Source organism: Mauremys mutica, chromosome 19, assembly GCF_020497125.1.
Source record: "Mauremys mutica isolate MM-2020 ecotype Southern chromosome 19, ASM2049712v1, whole genome shotgun sequence".
Taxonomy (NCBI): domain Eukaryota; kingdom Metazoa; phylum Chordata; order Testudines; family Geoemydidae; genus Mauremys; species Mauremys mutica.
The window spans coordinates 22,309,106-22,330,073 of NC_059090.1; the positions used below are offsets into that span (position 1 = coordinate 22,309,106).

Consider the following 20,968-nt stretch of genomic DNA (forward strand, 5'->3'; position numbering starts at 1 on the left):
CTTACTGTACACACACACACAGATGTAACCCCCGGTCAGCGTTCACAAACTGTAGTACAGGGTCTGCACAGCTCTAGCGCTAGCCTGTAGTCTCATGAGTTTAGCACTGGCCCCTTGCTCAGTCCCTGGTGTTGGACAAGATGGTGGCTGTCACAGAGCCATCCACCCCAGGCCAGTACTCCCTGGCCTGGGCCTTTTTATTTTTCGTTTTGATTATGGTTTGCAGAATCCCTTTGGCAGGAAGGAAATAAAAGCCGATCCTGTGCTAATGCTGCATGCTGCACCAGCTCTCTGACACAGCAAGAGAGAAAGAAGCATCTCAATTCACATCTCTGTAATTTAGCCATGTTGAGTTTATGGTGCACAAATGGTTTGTACCTTCTCCAGACATTACCGGGGTGGTTTCCCTGGGGGAGAGCCTTTGGTTTCCCTATTTTTTGTAAACTGTTCCCCAAGGAGGATAATGACCACTGGGGAATTCACATAAAAGGCTCTTGCAGGCACTCTGTCACCCTACAAGCATGGAGTGGAATAGCAATGAGGTCAGGGAGCACATGTGGGTGTACTCCGACTCTGTTCAAACAGACCATTTCTCCAGGGGCGGGGGGGCTGCATTCCAGCCTTTACACAGGGCAAGAAGCTGGGTCCGCCTTTACTGAATAACAGTTCTTTCCCAACGAACGATCACAGGCTCTCAAGGTGCAAGACAAAAAGGAAATGTGCCAACAGGCCAGCCCAAGAGCGAGGTGCAAGTACGTCTGGTGCCTCCCACAGATCACAACCACCTGCTTCTCTGTTCAGGAAACTGGTGAGTTGATGCCTTATGTAGTATTTGCAAACCTCAACATTGGCATACACAGGAATCGCTTCATGCACTGGCTGAAATGCAGCCACCTCTGGAGTGAAACACACCAGCTGCTAAGTAGTGCAGCTCCGATTAGGACAGGAAGCCTCTGTGTAACTGACCTGAAAGGGGTGGGCGGGTAGGCAGAATGTAATTCCCCAGTTTGGGACTGAGCCATACATTCTGGGGTGAGCACACCTGCTCTGCAAAAATAAAAATAACATGGGCTCTTGAGGCCCCGCCTCTAACACACCACACGTTCAGCAGCACAGTGCACCCCCTGAAGGGCAAGGACTCAGGTGGGGGAATGCAGGCAGGTGTAGTATTAAGGACCCAAGAGGCACAGTGCGAGCTAGGAGGAAGTTCACGTCTCAGCAGTGCTGTATTTCTGACATGAGCAGATCCTGGGCTGGAACAGCAATAGCAGCTACCTGCTGTTTACAGGTCAGCGGATCCAATTATTTGTTAAGTGGTGGGATAGAGCTGGATGGGAAGCGGGGAGGATCAGTCTGAACTGGGGCACTACGCACCGCCTGCCCATGAACCATGGCAGGGAGGGGTGGGGGAGATCATAGGGATACAGGGCTTTCGGCTTTTTCAGCCTGGCTGATTATCTCAGGCCACTTGTCACCCCCCCACCTGTCTCTGCACATGAACCACCCTGAACTGGGATTCAGCATACACTATCGGACCAGTGGCTGCAGGCTTCTTGCATCACGCCCAGCGCAGCCCGAAACACACACGACTCTTTGGTTTACTATGGGTGAGACTTTCAAAGGGGCTGGGGATGCCCAGTGCCCACTGAGATCTAACAGGAACCAGATGCTTGGAAAATCTCGGCCTGTTTCTACAGAGGCCTCCCCCGTGCTAGGTGCTGCACAAACACATCCCTGCCATGGGAGGCGTCCGAGGCAACAGAGAAGACAGAAGGGGCGGGTGAGAGGATCAGGCTGGGGGCAGACAGGACAAAGGAGCAGCAGGAACCGGAGGTTGTAGAAGAGACCAGCCGTGTGTACAGTTCACAGATGCCGAGTCGCAAGCAAAGAAATCACCGCGTCCACCTCCAGCTTCCCTTTAGCCAGTGCTGTCCTGATTACTTACAATCACCAGCTGCTCCCTTAGCCCTGCATCACTGAGGAGAGGGCCCTGCAGGTCACTGGCGGGAAACTGAGCAGGAGCCAAAATCGTAAACCAGAAAGGAGGCATCTGCCTGTGACGGGACCCCGGACGGCTGAGTTCTTACTTGGAACCAGCAGCTAAAAGGCTCCACGTCCGGCTCCCAGTCCCTCTAACCCCTGCCAAGGCCTGGAGGTAAGATTCACTCTAACATCAGGGCTCCAATATCACACCCAGTTCGCTCCCAGTTCACAACAACAGGGTGTGTCCTGGCCCCAGCCTTGTCCTTAGCAGATCCTTCTGCACATCACACAGCCCCCCCACCCCGGCCACACATGGGGAAGTTTGTGCTCAGGGCTGGGACAGCAATGGGGTGGAGGTTAGGAGGGAGGTGCTTTGGCAGAGCTGCGTGGGTGTTTGGCAGGGGAGAGCCCAGGGCTGGAACAGCCGGGGGGCTGCTGGTCAGGAGCGAAGTACGTTCAGGGGGATAAGTTTGCTGCATCGTGTCTGGCTCCATTCGCCGCTGTCTCCCTTTCACCCCCAACTCAAAACCAGCCTGCTGCATAGCCCATGCTATGCTTTAAAATCTATGTAAGGGAAGGAACTGGCTTGATTTATTCTTTGGACTGAATCTTTCCAGGCTTCCCCGGCACAGGGAAATGAGCTCATATTATGCAAACTATCAGGTTTGCTGAATTAATTAGGGCCCTAATCAAGATCTCAATTATTCCCCCAAACTCTCCCCTCCCTTCTCAACAGTCGGAGGCCCCTGATATGAAAGAGAGGGAGGAAATCGCAGTGCTGGGGCTCCACAAACACACACGCCCCCCACTGCCACTGGATCACTGCAGCTGCTTGTAGCTGTCAGCCACCATGGGGTGATGATGGGAAGCCTCTCAGCCAAACAGCAGTGCCGGGCAGACCCTGGGGTGGGAGATCTGTTGCCCCTGGAGATAATTACCCTCAGCGTTGCTGACAGTCTCACACAGCTTCCGAATCAGCCCCCTAGGCCCCCTGCTGCTCCAGGAATTCGACAGGAACAAATGAAAGAGAAGCTGCGACTCATTATTCCACTGCAGGGCATTAACGAGGGAGCCAGATTGGAGCGATGCAAAGCCAGACCCTCCGCGACCTTTCCCAGGCACCACGTGCTGTTTGGGAGTGGGGATGGGGGACTCCATGCACACTGTTCTGTTAACCATCCTCCCAATTGTTCAAGGCTCCATTCACTCAGCAGCTCTTCTGGTGTTTTTACAGTGCACGGACCCCCGCACTCCCGTCACGGAGAAGGTTCTGCTGCCTCCCTAACCCCTTCAGCACCACAGTGTGTCAGCATTCCCATTCTGAGATCCCCTCGCCCACGCAGTGCTTGGTTCCTCTGCTAACGGGCCATGCTGTAGTTTGGGAAGCACCGGCCCTAGCAGGTTTACGTTAACATGCCCTAGTAGTGTAGGTGCTTGGCCGGGTAAGTGGCGCATAGACAAACACGCCTGCTCATTCTTCTCCAGGAACCGGGCAGCACGAATGGCGCTTTTCTCTGCCATAGCATCTTTGACCCACGGATCTCAAAGAGCTTTTCGCTGCCTCTCTGAGGGAGGTGAACAAAGCCACCCATTTTTTCAAGGCCACACAGGTGAGTCAAAGGCAGAGCTAGGAACAGAACCTGGGAAATTCTGACTCCCAGTTCCCTGATCTAATCCTCTAGGCCTCCAGAGCGTGTGCCAAGGTGCCTGATCTGACCACACATGCGCCACTGGATCACTCAAGCGCTCATCAGTGTGGGTGCATCAGAAGGCAGAGCATGCATGGGTGGAGCCAGTCTCCTGTAGGCTATTCAGGCTCCTCTCAAGGGGTTAAATCTTCCTTTCTCATGACATGGGCAGCAGCCTTGCATAATGTTTCCTGATTGCCTTGCATAATGACTTACCTGTGCACAATTAAATCATTATGTTAGGTTGCAAGGAAAGTCACTGGATCATGTCAGAAGCAATTGCCTTGTCACTGTCCCCACACTGGTGACTGTAATCACATGTGGCCACTCGCTTTATGGGACACCCGGCCCGCCTCCTCTGTTATTGCAGCTTTATGACTCACATGGCAGGCGGCTCTGGCTTGCCAGAACCAGAGGCCGTTGCTGGCTGCAGGTGGCACCCAGCTGGTCTGCGGAAGGTGCCGTTATGCCTCTGCCCTTTCAAGTGGCTATTTCCCTGCAGCCCCATTGTCTTGCAGCTGTAGCCAGGCAGCTGGGATTTCACAAGAGCTTCTGAAAACCCCACATGGTGCCTGTCAGCATATTTAGGCTCCTTTAAAAATCTGACCCTAGGAGACTTGGCAGCCAAATCCCACTAGCAACCAGCAGGCGCTGGGCTCACGGTAACACATGAGAAGCCTTTTCCGGCTGAGGGTTGGGGAGGGGAGCAGTTTATTCCAAAGCCCTGGTCAGGGATATGGAAGGGACAATCAGGACCGTGTCCAGTTGCCAAGATTTCGCCTGCCTGCGATACACCAGCCAGGCCACACGTCCAGCGGTCTCCGGGCCTGCACTATGCAGGGGGTCTGACCAGCTGATCGTAATGGCTCCTTCTGGCCTTAGAATTGAGGAATCATTAGGAGCTGGGCACCTCTGGCTCCTGTGACACTCCCAGTCCCGGTGTGCTATCCAGCCAGGCCAGGGGCGGCTAACAACCCTCCACTCCGCCAGCCTTGCTGGCACGTGCTGAGTCAGGAGATGGGGCATCTTCTTGTGGTCCCAGCACATAGCCCCATGGTCAGGTTAGTTCAAGGCTCCCTTCCCCGCACGCCAGCTCTGCACGGGAGGGGGGCTGGAATCCCCCCTCCCCCCCCAACAAACGAAGCCAGAAGCAAGCCCTGGCCCTTCCGCCTGGTCGCTGGAGCAGATCGGCCCCCTCCACGTTCACATTGCGCGTCACTTACTTACGTTTTCACGTAGGGGTCGGAGTAGCCGTTGGCATCCATGGCAGCCAGGTGTGCGCAGCGGATGATGCCGACCAAGAGGCCTTGCTTCTGGGAGCTGTACTTGAGGGAGATGAGGATCCGGCCGCGCTCCTCCAGGGACTTGTCTTCTGTTTTATCTATCTGGGGGAGTTGGGGGAAGAGAAACAAGCACGACTCAGTGAGCTGTTTGTTCCACCCACAACGAAACGTCCCATTGCCACCTGGAGCATTTTTAATTTTTTTTAATATTTAAAAAATAAAAGGAAAGGAAACTTCGAAATGACTTTTTGTTTCGAATGGGACAATTGAAACACTTGGATTTTTTCAGATTTTTTTCCGACTGAAGCAATCTGGCGAAACGGACACAGATTCACACAGTGTTTCAGGGTCACTGCAGCTGCATTTTTCACCAGAAACCCAGCTCTAGCCTTCAGCTACCTTGTCTGGGCTGCCCGCTGCATCTGATGGCCCTGCGCAGTGCAGTGACACCTATTACACCCACTGCAGACAGAGTTCCCTGCGACTCTTTGCTTACAGCCTGGGTTCCGAAAGCTACTAATACCATTGTTCCGTGGGCTGGAAGTCAGGGGAGGGGAGACTCCTGGACCCAGAGCCAGAGTGCAGTGCTCACCTGGGGTGACAAATCACTGATGAGGGCAGTTCAGCCCTGCTTGTTATTGCCAGGCCCTGCTTGCAAGCCGGGATTAGAAGCAGCCCAAATGATACCTAATGGCACATCTAAGGAGGTGTCAGATTCAGTCACGGTGCCTCTCCCACGCACTCTCGGGCAAGGATTTCCTGGGGAGGGAATCTGGAGATGACTCACCCCCAAGGCAAGCAACGTGGGGCCTGGGTATGCTGAGGCTGCTGGAGCACAAAGGGGATGTGCATGGTACCCTGGGATGACCAAGGACGAGGCGGGTTTGAATGCAACCCTGCACCAGGGCCTGACTTCGCTCTTGTTCAGCCTGGGATAACGGAGCATCTCCCGTTTTAAATGGGTGTGACGGGGGCACGAGGGGAACTGGACCCAGGGAGTTTAATGATCCAATCAGCAGATGGATTGCGAGGCGGATGGCCGAGGTTTCCAGCTGCCTAAGGACTTGGGAGCATTAATGGGAAGTGGGTGGTTTGGAAAGGCTCAGCCTGCCGGCAGCCTGCTTGCTCCAGCCCCATCAGAGTCAATAGCCAAACTGGCTTCAGTGGCCTGGATTTCACTGCAGGGGTCTGACGCAAGCAAGCGAGTAGCAGGAGACGCTCAGTGGAAGCCAATGCTGCCATTGGGAGGGTAGGACAGCCCAGGTGGCTGCACACCCCCGGGTACCGACATCCTTCACGGACCACTCGCTGCTGAGCCTGCACTTCAAGGAAACACACAGCTCTCTCCCTGCACCTGCCTGGACACCCCAGCAGGACTAGAGACCGCGGTCATCTGCAACCACACCCCTGGCATGAGAACGGATGTCTACCAGGAGACCCAGGAGCCAATAAGCCTCGCTGGGCTGATCGGCAGGACAAAGCGATTGGCTGGCTGGCAGGGCTGCTTAAGGGGAAGAAACGGACGGATGATTTTAAAGGACAACAGCATCTGTGAATTGTGTGTCCTCCCCAGGAACGGATCCGCACTGATAGACGAGTCCCAGCCCAGGGAAACATCCTGCAGCTCTGCTCCTCTTATCCGAAAGGTGCTAGTGTGAGCGATTAGCCTCGACACCAGGCAGGATGAACTCTCATCCCACTCTTCATATGGAAGGGTGTGGGGAGAAGCTGCAAAGCCGGCATTTCTAGGTGCTCAGAGTTTAGCATTTTGTTTATCCTACTGTAACAAACCTCACTTCCATTGCACACCATGCAACACAGGACTGCACGTGAACAGACCCCCTCAGGTGCATACACTCCAAAAGCACAGACCCCTGCCACATGAGCTAAAGGAGAATCTCCATTAGCAGTACAGGGCTATGGCACATGGTCAAGCCGTTCTGATTCTATTCAGTAGGGGGCAGCGATGGCACACCCTAGCCAGCTCATGACCACACTTCGGCAAGTTCTCCTCCAAGACTAAATAAGCTCTGCTCTGGAGCCATCCCATCAAACCTAACACACGAGCTAGACACTCTCTCTCCTTTCGGTGCTGTGGAGGGCTGCTGGCTTTCCCCTCTGGCTGGCCCAAGTCCCTCTAGGCCTCCTCAGCCTGTCAGCTGCCATGGGGGAGAGGAGGGTGTCCCCAGTCAGGCTGTCGCTGCTGGCCCCTTTGCAGAGCTGAAGCTCAGCAGCAGGTCTGCTGTTGGCATGTGGCCAAGCATGAGCACTTAGAGGCAGAACTCCCCAAGGCCAGGCTGGCGAGGGGGCACTCCCTGCACACCCGTCTGGGGAGAGGGGCTCTCAAAGCACCCCTAAGCAGCGGAGGGAGGGCTAAGAAGTGAAAAGGAGACAAGGAGGCCGAAGGCAGAGCCCATCAGTCAGAGCTAGATTCGACCCCGCTCCCAGTCACCCAGCCCAGAGCCCTGCCCTCACTCACCGGCAGCTGCTTTTCCAGGCAGATGCTGAAGGTTTTGGTTTGGTTGGGCTTTAGCTTCTTCAATGGGATTCTCGTCTCCCCGATGAACTCATTGTGGCGGAACTTGTCTTCGTCGCAGACGGAAATTCTGAAACACACACGGGGGAGAGGGAGAATCAGTCCCGAGATAGGCTGGCAAAAGAGGAGGGGCCAATCTGTATTTCCTGCTAACTGAGGGGTGAACTGCGTGCCACATTCAAACCCTCTGCTCCTCCCAGACCCAGTATGGCATGGGCAGCTGCAGAACAAGCTTCCTCCATGATGCCCCCCATGGGCAAAGGGAAGGCAGAGCTCTGACGCCAAGGCCCATCCGAACGCTGGCTCTTCAGGTGGAATTGCCCGACAAAGGGGCCCAGTTGGTGCCATGTGGCCATAGGGAAAATACAGTCCTAATTCACCAACTAGAGACCTAATTCACCCGTTCTCCAGGGCTAAGCCTTCAAAGCACGGCCCAGAGACTGAAATGAGCAACCCTCCACCCCAAGATGAGTCAGCTCCTTCCCTAAGGGCTATGCGGGCACTGTCAGAAACGGGATGTCTCAGAGGCTTAGCGTTTCTCAGTGCAGTAAGTATGGGAAGCTGTCTTAGCACTCCAAAGAAGGGGGCCCGTACCTGACTCCTCCCCATCAGAAAGAGAGGGGAAGCAGAGCAGCCAGAGGTGCATATTCAAATATCAGCGAAGTGCATTTCCTGAAGGATCCCAGACCACTTTACAAAGGGTGTACACATTTACCACCATTCAAATGGAGCCACCTCTGGTTTGGGGGGCATCAGCTGATGTAGGGCGGTGGAAGGGGTCAATGTCAGCTGAAGTCGTGGGGCAAACTGAGTCCTGGCAGCAGCACCTCTGGCTCTGTCACACCCTCGCAGTCAGAGCAGGGAAGGCCTCGGGGTTTAAACATGAGCCTCCACGCACACAGTGAACCGAGTGTATCCACCCTGGATGGAAAGCTGCAGTCGATGCTGCTGCACTGGACTCTGGCTGCAGCTGTGTTGACTCTGATGGTCACACTGCTAAGCCACCCCCTACGGCTTTGTGCCAGTTCTTGACTTTTGGAATTTCACTCTGCTTGGATGGGGAAACAAGGCTGGTCAGTTTCATTCTCTGGCTCCTGTGGCCTAGAACAAACCTAAGGGGTGTTGGGAGAACAGGAGCACAGATTGGGGAGCTGTCCAAGGAGCGCCAGGGAACGAGAGCATAGTTTGCATTAAACACTGTACAGAACACAAAACGACAACAACAAAACCTCTGGTGATGAACTCTTCCCTCCCGCTCTTCTCTGCTTAACACAAGTCCTGCTGCCGAGGCCTGAACTAACCGACTGCTGCCCAGTCAAACTTTTCACTGCAAATTTTAAACTCAGACAAGTAAAAGGAGCAAAGAGAGGCATCTCCAGGCTGGAATCTCACTCCCCTGCCACATGATCTCAATGCTGGAAAGTTAAAGCAGCTGGGAATGTCACCTTGCATGTTGTTCCTCTGCAGCGCTGCTTTTAAACAGCTAACAAGACCCCAAACTAGCTAGAAATAGCTCAGCAGGCTGACCAGGGGAGATGCTGCAGATACAGCTCCAGGTGGGGGCTTCAAAGCGCCAAGCCCTGTACCTGACAGACGGAGTTAGACTGTGCTCACAGCTCATTTCCTGAGAGTGACAGCACCACCATAGCATCAAGGGAACAACCTGCAGATCTCAAACAGTACATGCTGCAGGAGGCAGGCTGGTGCTGGTGATCAAAGCAGGCGTGGGACTCACGCTCGCTCTTGCGTGTGCCAGTTTGCACCCGAGCATGAAATGGAATAAGACCCCCACCTCAGCCCCCCTTGTTAGCAATGAAACACTAACGCACGCAACTCTGCTGCTTGCAGAGAACAATATAAACCGGCCAGCTCTCACTCACACACACATGCACCCACACACAGCCCTACCTCAGGGCAGAGGGCACTGGCTTGCTGCCTCCCCCTTTCATATTGATGGCTCATTCAATATGCCTGGCCAATTCAATTCGATCCACTTTTCATTTTCTGGCAGCTGCAGAGCATTCACCATTCTGGTCTGGGTTGCTCACTAAGTTTAAAATTACACTCATTAACTTGTTCCGATATTGCCTACAATTGCCTACAAGGCCTACACAGCCACGGGTGGCTTGGAGCGACAGAAAATCCACACCTACAATTCCGAGGTGTCTTATCAATACCCAGAGAGAGATGCACGGCAGAGGGGTTCTTCCACTGCCTGAGATAGACACGTGACAGCTGCCTACTCCTGCACTGACACACAGGCTTCTGCAGGAGGCATGCTCGTTCGCAGAAAATTACTGGCCTGATCCTGAGCATTTCCACTGAAGTCAGCAGGAGTTGCAGGCTCAAGCCATAGAGCGGCAGGAAGCACTGCAGGGAAAATGGAGTTTGGGCTCCTGGATTCTAATCTTATCTCTGCTACCATTAGCTGTATGACCTTGGGCAAGTCATTTAACTTCAGGCTCACCTAATGCTTGAGGCCAGGCTTGTAGAGTTGTCTGAGATCTACAAATGAGAAGCACCATAAATTATTCTTATTAATATTTACCAATTTGCATTACAGTAGCACCTAGAAGGACCCAACTGAGATCGGGGCCTCACTAGGCTAGGTGCTGCACAAGCCTATAGGGAGAGACAGTCCCTGCCGCAAAGAGCTGCCAGTCTACCCTAAATAGACACAGCAGCCAATTTCAGGGGGTTGGGGGGGATGTGTTACTATCCCCGTGTGACAGGTGGGGAGCTGGGGCACGGAGAGACTGAGTGGGATTTCCAAAAACACTCCAAGTTGGTCTAACTCTGAGTGCATTTGAAAACTCTGGCCCTAAGTGACTCGCCCAGAATCACCCAGCAGCGAGTCGGCAGCAGGGCTGGAACGGAGCCATGACAGCCAGAATCCCAGCCAGCAACTCAGCCAGAGGTAGCTGTGGTTGTATTTGTGGCAGTAGCATTTCACAGACTGATAGACTTCAAGGCCAGAAGGGATCACTGTGATCACCGAGTCTGACCCCCTGTATGGCACAGGCCAGAGAACCAGCTCCCCCAGGATAATCCCTAGAGCAGATCGGTTAGAAAAACGTCCCATCTTGATTTAACAATGGAGAATCCACCATCACCCTTGGTAAGTTGTTCCAATGGTTAATTATCCTCACTGTCAAAAATCTACACTTTATTTTCAGTCGTATTTTGGTCCCCTTCAAATAAGATTCCTCTTGGGGAGAGGCTGATCCCTAAAGATCGCAAAGCACTATTTGCAAAAATAAGGCACTAATAGATTGTTTACGCCTCAGAACAGAGACCACCTCTGTTTGCACAGTGGCTCGTGCACTGGAGTCCTGGCCCATGACGCGGCCTCTAAGCACGGCCACCTTACAAATAATAAAACAACAACATTGGTGAGGTATACTCCCATTTCAGCTCTGGTACATTACATTCTGCCTAGCTCAATCCGCTTGCCGTTTCATTTGGGTGAAGGATTCTGCTTCACTTTCTGTGGAAAACTGGTGCTGTCCTGCACCTCAGTGGTACCTGTATCTCAGATGGTGTTTGAAGAGATCCTGGTGTACAATTTATACTGCAGTTTATAGGGTGCCATATAAATTCCTATTTCTTAAAGTTTCCTTGGCTCCGAGTGGAAAGAAATAATAAATATTGAGGGAAAAATCCATCTGTATCCAGAGCACTTTAATTTTTGTGTATAAGATAAGTTATCATGTGGGTTTTATTAGAATTTTAGAGCCCAGGAGCAGAAATGGCCACATTAATTTTAATTAAAGAATTCATGCATTCGCCCTTGAAAACTTTCCCAGCCGCCAACGTGCAGCTCCAGGTCGTTGATCTCCGGGTATTTTTTCTTATGGAAACTATTTAATTTGCTCGCATCTGGGTGCTAGTGTTTCCCGTGTGCCTTAATCAAGAGCAATGACAACACATTCATTCCAGCAGGTACAGGCAGTGGCTGAACTGGAGACGGGAGCTGTTCCTGGGTGGCACTGCAGGTGCTTCTAGACCAGCTGACATATCAGTCTGTTCCTTTATCCTTTGCTTTCAGGGTAGAGCAACAAGACTTGTGGCATGTTACAGGTGAAAGACAGCATAGGCTAGCAGACAAAGCACTGGACTAGGTCCTGGGTTCTATTCCCAGCACTGCCACCGACCCATTGTGTGACCTTGGGAAAGTCACTTAACCTCACCATGTGTCTGCTTCCTGACACACCCTCTTGTCTTGTCTATTTAAACTGTAAACTCTTTGGGGCAGGACTGCCTCTTACTATATGTATGCACAGCACCTAGCACAATGGGGCCCCAGTCTCTGTGCGGGTCTCTAGCCACTACGGTAATAGAAACAAACAATTTATGGGCCCAATCCTGCAGCCCAGCCCCCTGAAGTGAATGGAACTCCTCACCTGAGTAGGGATTGGGTTCTACATTTCCAAAGTGCTTTAAGAACATAAACACACTGTTCATAATTATTTGCATCACACTAGTGCTGAGCAGCCCTGATTTAGATCAGGGCCCCGTTGTGCTGAACACAGAGAAATAAAAAATGGTTCCTGACCCAGAGAGCTCACAGTCCCCATATCATCCCCAAGTCCCATCATGGATGCTGGGACCCTGACTTCCCTTTGCACTCGGTGTCTGTAAGCTCCTTGAGGCTGGCACTGCTGTGTGTATGTCGGTGTCTGTAAGCTCCGTGAGGCTGGCACTGCTGTGTGTACGTAGGTGTCTGTAAGCTCCGTGGGGCTGGCACTGCTGTGTGTATGTCGGTGTCTGTAAGCTCCGTGGGGCTGGCACTGCTGTGTGTATGTCGGTGTCTGTAAGCTCCGTGGGGCTGGCACTGGTGTGTGTATGTTGGTCTCTGTAAGCTCCTTGGGGATGGCACTGGTGTCTGTCTGTCTGCCTGTCTTCCAGGAGCTACCACAATTCAGGTAACTAACAATAAACAGGATAGCCTGTGTCAAGCTGTCCTGCAGACTCAAGAGCGTGAGTACCAACCTCAGGGTACACTGCTAAGATCCAGGGCACAACCCCCAAATGGGCTGAGTTCTATACTTAGATTTCATCAACCAAGTATGGAGTGTATATTCCTCAGGCACCATAACAGCCAAACCATGGAGTCACAGACAGCCCCCCTGGATACCCCCATCTGTCCCTTCACCTAGGCAAGACTGTCTTTGTGAGAGACGGGCTCTTACACCATGAATCACAGCAATATTCTGGTTATATCCAGTCCCGAAGGACCAGTCACTCACCCCGGGTCAATTGGACTTTAGATCTCACACCAAAGACAATGCTAGTAGCCAATCCCATAATAAACTATCTACTGATTTATTCGTGGGAAAAGGAAGTAAGAGAATTATTTACAAGGTTAAGGCAGGTAAATGCACACACCCACATGAGTTCAAGTCTTAAGTTTCCAAAGGTAATAGAAGCAAGCTCTAGATGTCGTTTAGGGCTAACGCAAGCTAAGCAATTGAGGATCCCTTGCTTATGCCTAGAAACCCCTTGCCCTCAGAGTCGAACAGCAATGAGATCCAGTTCCTCCTTGTTCCCTCTTCTGCTCTGAGCTGCAAACTCAGCTGATGGGAGGAATTAACTTGCAAGACTTATCTTCATGTGTGTGTGGAGGAGGGAGCGGGGTGGAGTAACAAGGGAGTCTTTTGTCCTCTTTAATGTTCCAGTCTAGTTTGTCTGGCATTGATAGGTCTTCCTTGTCAGGCAGGACACATCACCTTTGGTTGGGGACCAGCATTTCACACGAGTTAATGTCTCTCTCCTGTCTGGTGGCTTACAATGCAAATGCTCAAATATGCCTTACAATATGGGATATAGATGTCGTGAGTGAGACTGACGCAGGCAGCAGCTCACAAGCATTCAATGAAGTCTAAACGCTAAACACATTCTTATAGTTCTATTTTAACAATACCAGCACACAGCTGAGCCAGTCTGGTGCCAGCTCTGTAACCGTCAGTGTTCAGCTGAGGCCTGGGGACCTTGGCAATGAGCTGCCACCTAGTCTGCCAGCCTCACAGCCTGACCCCCCACTGAACAGAGGCAGACTCCGAAAGGGCCAGGTTAATGACCCACCGTCAGAGATGCTGAGCATCCACAAGTCCCAGCAAATCAGAGGCAGCTGCAGGTTTGAAAGTCAGGAGACAAGAACCCAATGCAGCTGCCTTTGAAGTGAACAGAAAAATTCCCATTGGCTTCAGTGAGCTTTGGATGGGACCCTCCAAGGTCTGAGTGAGTCACTGGCACAGAGGGACGAGAGCTCAGGTTTCCTGTTGCTGGCGCTAGGCTGGAACGTTGTCCCACTGAGGTGCAGAAGTTGCGATGTGTGTGCATGGCTTCGGGCACCCAGGCAGTGTAGCTGCAACACGTGACGGGCGCTTTTACTGCGGCTCACTGCCTCTCCAGTGCTGCCTTGGGCTGAAATTCAGGGCCTGGGAAGGCAACTGCTGTTTGGATGAGGAATCAGTGAGGCAGAGGCAGGGTATTTCCTCTGTGTGACTTGTGAACATGCTCTGATGACACAAGCTCCTGTTTCCCGGAATGGTACTGGGAAAAGACCTGCCTGCAGACAGCTCCCTTGTGCCGGCGGCTCAGGCCAGGTGCCTTTCTGCCTGTTCCTCGCTCTTCTCCAAGGATCCACACAGGCATGGCCCCTCAACAGAGGGCGGCCTACGACAACAGGAGTCTGTCTGTCAGTGTAGGAGCACCGCCATGCGGACAGAAGCCCTCTCCAGCCCACACAGCTGTGTCTACACTGGGGGATTTGCCGTCATAGCCGTGTCGGTCGGGTTTTTCCACATCCCTGATTGACGTGGCTAGGCAATGCCACTTTGAAGTGTAGATCATCACGCAACAGACACTCAGCAACAGGCACACTCTGTTGCTCACCACTCACATGCCAATTGGGTCCCAGCCCCCTAGTTTGAAATCCGGTAAACCCCATTAGCTGTACACTCCCCTCTGGGCCATGTGGCCGGGCGAGGTGGCCCTTTCCTTCGGAGTTGAGTGCTTCAGGCACCTGTTCACTTTAACAATGTCTGCAACCCACTTTGGTTCCAAGACACCTGCCATTAACACCGAGCTTTCATCCCACAGCGTGGCTGCACTGCAGCCCATGCAGACTGTCTGCGAAGCGCATGCACAAAATCCTGACAATGTGGCTGGGTTTCTCGCTCCACCCCAGGCATCCTACCTGGGCTGCCAATGCACGTGGACCTCTCTCCGGTTTCAGAGCACGCTCTCACTGTGTGTGTAGGCGAAGAGGGATGTGAGCCCTCCCTGTGCATCAAGATGAGAACAGACTCCCGCGTTTCCAAGTCGTGGGGATGGCTGATGTGATAAGGCTGTCACATTTATTTTAATTACAGTGGCTCAGTGTTGTTTTCCGTGAGGAACTGGGGCCAAAGCCAACATAATTGGAGTAATTTAAATGTTACGACTAGTGCTTCCATGCATGCAGGATACATTTTTTTTTTGTACAGGGAAGAACAATTTAAAAAAAAAAGTGACCGGTCTAAATGATCAAGGCAGCAAGCATGCTAATAAATGTGTATGCTAACAATTCCACAGCCTGTATTAGCAGCTAATGAAATCACCAGAGATTGATTTAACATACTGGAGTCTATGCTCCACTCCGTGCTGGGGAGCAAATTATTAGCAGAATCCAGCACAAACCCAGCAGGGGACAGATTCCCCTCACCTCACCCCCTCTACGGTTTCCCATTAAAATAAACTTGAATTTGGATAGAATTTTTTGAGGTTAATGCCAAGGAAAGGACCTCAAGGGAACCCCAAAGAAAATCCCCACGTTAACAAGGGCTACTTTGCTCCCGGGAAGGGAGAACCCTCTTAGAAGAGCAAAGCAAAGCACCCACAAGTGTGGACACAGCTCCAAAACATTGCAACTCGCTGGGCTTGGGGAGGGAGAAGATGGGGACCTTCAGGTGTGACAATGGATCCAGGGGACAGCTCACCTCCAAGGGCTGCATGTGCAGAAGCAGCACCTCCAAGGATGTTGTCCTAGAACATGCCTCCGGGTGCTAGCAGTTGGGGCAGAAGCCCTGCCCCTCAGCCCCGCCTCATGCCAGGCTAGCTCCAGCCCCTATCTTCCCACTCCCACTCTGCACTGGGATTGCTCAATCTCTGACATTCTGATCAGCTTTGCCTGCATGTGGCTCCTTGCACCTTCCCCTTCCCCTGCTGCTGCCATCCAAGGTACTTATCTGTCCCCCATCACTATGGCATCTTGGCACCTCACAATGTTTAATGGATTTATCCACTCAACGCCTCGTGAGGCAGGGCTCTTACCCCCATTGTACAGAGGGGAACCGAGGCACAGACAGGCTAAGTGACTTGCCCAAGGCCACACAGGAAGTCTGTGGCAGAGCAGGGAATTGAACCCAGCTCTCACAAGTCTTAGGCCTGTTCCCTAATCACTGGGCCGTCCTTCCCTTGAGCCTAGGCATGTACGTAGAGACAACGTAAGCCACCAAGGCACATGTCTCAGTCCCTCTTTGCTCCTTTCTGGGACAGCAGGCAGGGAGAACAGAATCGGCTCTCCTTGATGCAATACAGAATCACAGCCTGTCATGATGTTATTCCCCCTACAACAGCCGGGGGCGTCATTTCAATTGCAAGATGAAAAGTCACATCTAACTAGGGGCTATGCAGGCAGTCTGTGGCTGCTTTAATGGGCCACGGGGTCCTACGGTCCTTCTTTTAACCCGCCCCTTCTTCCTGTGGTAATTGGCTGCTGCTGCCATTAAGCAGGAGCCCAGTAAGCTTCCCAGACCTCTCTCATTCTTTGCCCGGCAGCAAATTAACAGAGTAACTTAATTACCATGTACTTTCTTTAAGCAATTATTATAGCTGACCTCTTGCAAAAGCACACTTCCCTCAGCCGCTGAGTAAAAACAGAAAGCACAGCCAGAAGCTAGCAAGCCCATAAAGAATAAGGGTAGGAGCTGCCTAGCGCAGGGGTTCTCCAACTTCATTGCACTGTGACCCCCTTCTGACAACAACCCAGGGAAGGGGGACTGAAGACTGAGCCTCCCAGCCCTGGGCGGGTGGGGGCTGTAACCCAAGCCCCTCAGCCCTGGGCAGTGGGGCTCGGCCGTTTGGCTTCAGCCCCAGGCCCCGGCAAGTCTAACACCGGCCCTGGCAACCCCATTAAAATGGGCACGACCCACTTTGGGGTCCCAACCCACAGACTGAGAACCGCTGGCCGACTGTGTATGGATGGAAACAGAATTGCTCAGCTGTCTGTCACAGGCTCTCTACTGCTAGCAACTAGTGGGGGATCTCCTTGCGCTCAAGCGACGGGGACTAACTTTGGATCTGCCCTGGGATTCCGAGTGGCCAAGGTGTGCAGAGGAGCGATACCTGGGATGAAAGCCGGGATTTGTTACATATCTAACCTTGCTGGGGGTGGTTTGTTTATTTCATCCTCTGAAGAATTAATGCGGCAGAGACTGCAGTAATTAGTCTCTGTTTGCAGAGCGCTTTGGAGCTGCAAAGCCCTGTACAAATGCTAACTTTTCCCGGTTACTACTATCCAGGGGAGGCTGGTCCTCACTCCAGAGGCTAGCGCTAAGCTCCCAAACGCAGCAGCCTCCCAGCTAGGGGACCCAGAGATATGAGAGACAGAAGAGAGCCATTTGGGATCCCTAAGCCTCCTGCTGTCAGCACAGGGCCGTTCCCTGCTGCAGCCCAGCTGGGCCATCTGTCACCAGCTGGAATTGTTGGCACATTCTCTGCAGTGGCCTGCGAATCACCTCCCCCAGTGCTCCAGATACACCCACATCTGAACCCAGCAGGGGCCAGTGCAGAGTGGGAAGAGGGCAGCTAGGGCATGCATGTCTCATGCCTTTGGGTACCTCGCTCCTCTCTGAAAATCCCAGCCTGGATACTTCGTACCCTACTGACACCTGGGGATTGGCGAGGTCTGGGGCATCCTCCCCAATACATCCCAGCTGGTGCATCCAGCACTCGCAGGAGGCAGCGTTATCAGTCAGTCCCTAACTGTGAACACACATGTAGAACAGGGGACAAACTCCACCGGGGCAGAGAAATCCAACCCCACACCCTGCTGTCCCCCATCACTCTCCCATGCTGAGCCCGGCCCCGGTCTAGAAAAGCACAGGGGGTTATGTAGGCGACTCTCTCTAACTTTAATCACAGCTGTGGATGGGGTAAGGCGAAGGGGAGGGAAAGGTGCATCCACCTGTGGTGCCCCCGCCCAGCCATCCCCAAGCAGGGATGGGTGGGATATTTTACAGGCAATTCTAGCGGTGTAATCTCCGGCTCCTTTCCATTTCATGCCGCATGCTGGAGATCAATGCAGAGACCCTTTCACCTTTCATCTCAATCCAGCTGCGTTAGCACCATTTCCAAAAGCCTTTCATCTCCACACAATCCAATGAAACCCCCTCCCACAGAGGCCAATTCATTTGAATCGTAAGGCATCAGAGATTGCTCGGAGGAGGAAAGACACACAACACCACCCACACTCAATACACAACTGAGCCAAGCTAGTTTCAGTGCTAGAAATCCAGAAGCAGCCATTACCGAAAGGAGGAGATGTAGCTATTTCCAACCTCAGATCTTCTCAGGAGAGATTCAGAGTAGGACTGTTTATGTGAAAACCAGAGACACAAAGTGGGTGAGGAGATATCTTTTATTGGACCAACTTCTGTTGGTGAGAGGGGCAAACTTCAAGCTTACACAGACCTAAAGAAGAGCTGTGTGTGGTTCGAAAGCTTGTCTCTCACCAACAGAAGCTGGTCCAATAAAAGATATTAGCTCACCCACCCCTTGTCTCTCTAATATCCTGGGACCAACACGGCTACACCATCACTGCATGAATCTGTGTCAAAACTAGTATTTACCTCTGACGAGCTAAAGAGTCTATGTAAATCTCAACTTCCTAATGGGTTCATAAGAGGTAATGCTCTCTCTGGTCCTTGGACCTGACCTGCCTTTGACTGTGTTGTTTCAGAAGTTCCACTAACGTTTCTTTACAATGTTTTTCTAAACCAAAACCCTGTTACACCTCTGACATTCATGAGAGATTTTCAGACACTCCTGCTGCAGGCATACAGAATGCAGGTCACAATCCATCTTCTGACTTCAGGATCGAGTGAACATCAGTGTTCGTCACCCTTTGAAGAAAATATTGACCAAGCCTCAGTCAATAACGACCTCTCAGGTCAACACATCTTGATAACCACAACTCAGTGCCTGCTTATTACAGATGGGCAATGTAGCCACAGAGAACATAGGAATGGCCAGACTGGATTAGAACCCAGGTCCATCTAGTCCAGTGCCCTATCTCAGACAGAGGCCAGCACCAGATGCTGGTTAGAGGTTTATGCTGCTCCTGACGCTAGAATCCTCAGCTGTGGAGAGTGATTTCTCAGATAATAGTGCAGCTTCTCGAGCAGCGACAATACCTTTCCAGAAGCAGAGTCCTTAAAAGAGCTCTAAGTAAGAAAAACAGACAAGGCGGCAGGAAAACACTAAAGCGTACTTGACAATGGACATCTACCAGGGTGGTCAGTGGGACTAGTCACCTGACGCATACAGCGTGCTTGACAAGAATCACTCTGAGCTGAGGCAGCCCCCCGAGATATCTAAAGAGCAAACTGACTCCAGCAGCCTGGCACAGAGAGCGACAGTCATGCAACTCCGGGCTGCTTGCCTTGTTCCCTTTCTTCTATTGGAATACCCAGGTCATTTGTGACTAAAATAAAATTATTCTGAGCCAAGAGCCAGGCTGGCTGCTTCCTCTCCTGCCTGACCATGCTGCCAGAGAGGGCTCTTATTAAATTGTCTTCAAACGCCGGGGCAGGAGAAATGTGATTTCATTTAGCACTAGATCGAGTTTTATTAAACTTTAATGAAGTCTGCACAAGTCCAGCTCCTAATGTCTTGCTTTGGAGAGACCTTCGCCACCCAGGCTACCTCACTTATACCAGTGTGAATCCAGAGTAAACCCACTGCTGTTAATGAAGTTACCCCATTTGAACAGAGACTGCAGACTGCCTTAAACTAATTCCTTTTCATCCAGCTAATACAAGGAGTCTGCTGACGGCACGTCTTTCCAGCTATAAACTCCGACGAGTAACGAACAAATGGCTCACTTCAAAGTGCAGGCGCTGAAGCAATGGGCCTCGCTGCTTAACCCCCAGTGATCAGTGCTTTCCAAACCAGGGTTTGCCCCCAGTATTATCACAGTGCAGTTAAACTGCTTTGCAAGTGTGAGTTGCAGCAAGTCATGAAGTAGAGGTAAAGCAGATGAGTGCTGCCAAGGATCCTGTCAGGGAGGACACTGGGACAGGAGCAATGTTACACATTGCCTCAGGCTCTCACACCTTAGAGGGCATGGGCTGCCGGGGAAACAAGGTAGGGGGAATGTCTTTGGGACACCAGGCCTTCACAGCCAGACCCACAGGACCGGCTTGCACCCAAGCTGAGAAGTCTATCAGTTTCCTTTCTGCTTATGGTTTTGCTTTTTTGTTCCAGAGCTTCCAGGAAAAGCCCTTACTGACAGTGATTATGTTTTTCCTTCTGCTGAGCCATGAATTCACCTTCTTGCATTCCAAGAATTCTTTGGGGAGTGAGTTGAGGGTTTCTTCTCGGGGTCTGGAGTTCAGAGTGAGTTTAGTGTTGGTCACAGCCAACTATACCCCAAATATGTTCCAACCCTGCTGACTATTCTCCATAAATTAGATATCTCCAGCTACACGGCTCTCTTAACAGCAAACAGACAGAGGTGCTGGCTGATTGCACATAATGGCAATAATTTGCTTACAGAGTTTCAGTGATGCTCAGAGAATTTTCGTCTCCATGCTAAATCTATAAATGCCTTTCCCGCACTGGCAGTTAATGAATCATGTCTTCATTACTTTGCAGAGACCACTCTGAGCTTCAGAAGAGAAGCCAGTGGAACGATAAACACTCACTGCATGTGGAGCACCATGTTCCCTTGCCGCATCTTAAACAGGGATGGTTTCAAAACTGATGGATGTTTACTTGCATCAGCGTAAGGCCAAGGGTCCACGCTTCACGCTGTGAGAGCTGAATGCTCCCAACAAAGGCTGGGCACGCTTGCTTATATCCGGATGTCTTGGGCTGATGGCACGTGGTCTGAAGTAGGTTTTACAATGGTCCCAGCCCCCTGTTGAGCAGGCAGCCTGCAGAAGTGCGTGACAGAAGCAATCTTGCAAGAGAGCAAGTACAGAGATAAAATGGCAAGGAGTAGGGAGAGGGCGACGCGTGCACAAGAAGGAAAGTGAGCCCCTTTGGGTAGGAAAGCTTTCTCAGCTTTAAACAAAGAATTTTGGATCCAGTGGAGGGAAGGAAGGGACTGAGGCTGGACATGGGATGTTTTGTTCTATTATTGTGAGTCCACAGACACCGGGCGAGAGGATGGGAGCAAGGGCTACTGGCAGGCTGTCACAACTGGTCCT

At 52.0% G+C, this 20,968-nt stretch overlaps 1 protein-coding gene across 2 annotated transcripts in view; it reads right to left on the reverse strand.

Annotated features, from left to right (window-relative positions):
* DOC2B (double C2 domain beta) overlaps positions 1-20,968 on the reverse strand; it is a 130,760-nt gene that overhangs the window by 21,125 nt on the left and 88,667 nt on the right. For both annotated transcript variants that reach the window (XM_044993720.1, XM_044993721.1), the window contains 2 exons: positions 7,434-7,560; positions 4,899-5,056 (listed from right to left, as the gene is read on the reverse strand). In XM_044993720.1, coding sequence (XP_044849655.1) covers positions 4,899-5,056; positions 7,434-7,560 — 285 coding nt within the window. The remainder of the gene's footprint in view (positions 1-4,898; positions 5,057-7,433; positions 7,561-20,968) is intronic.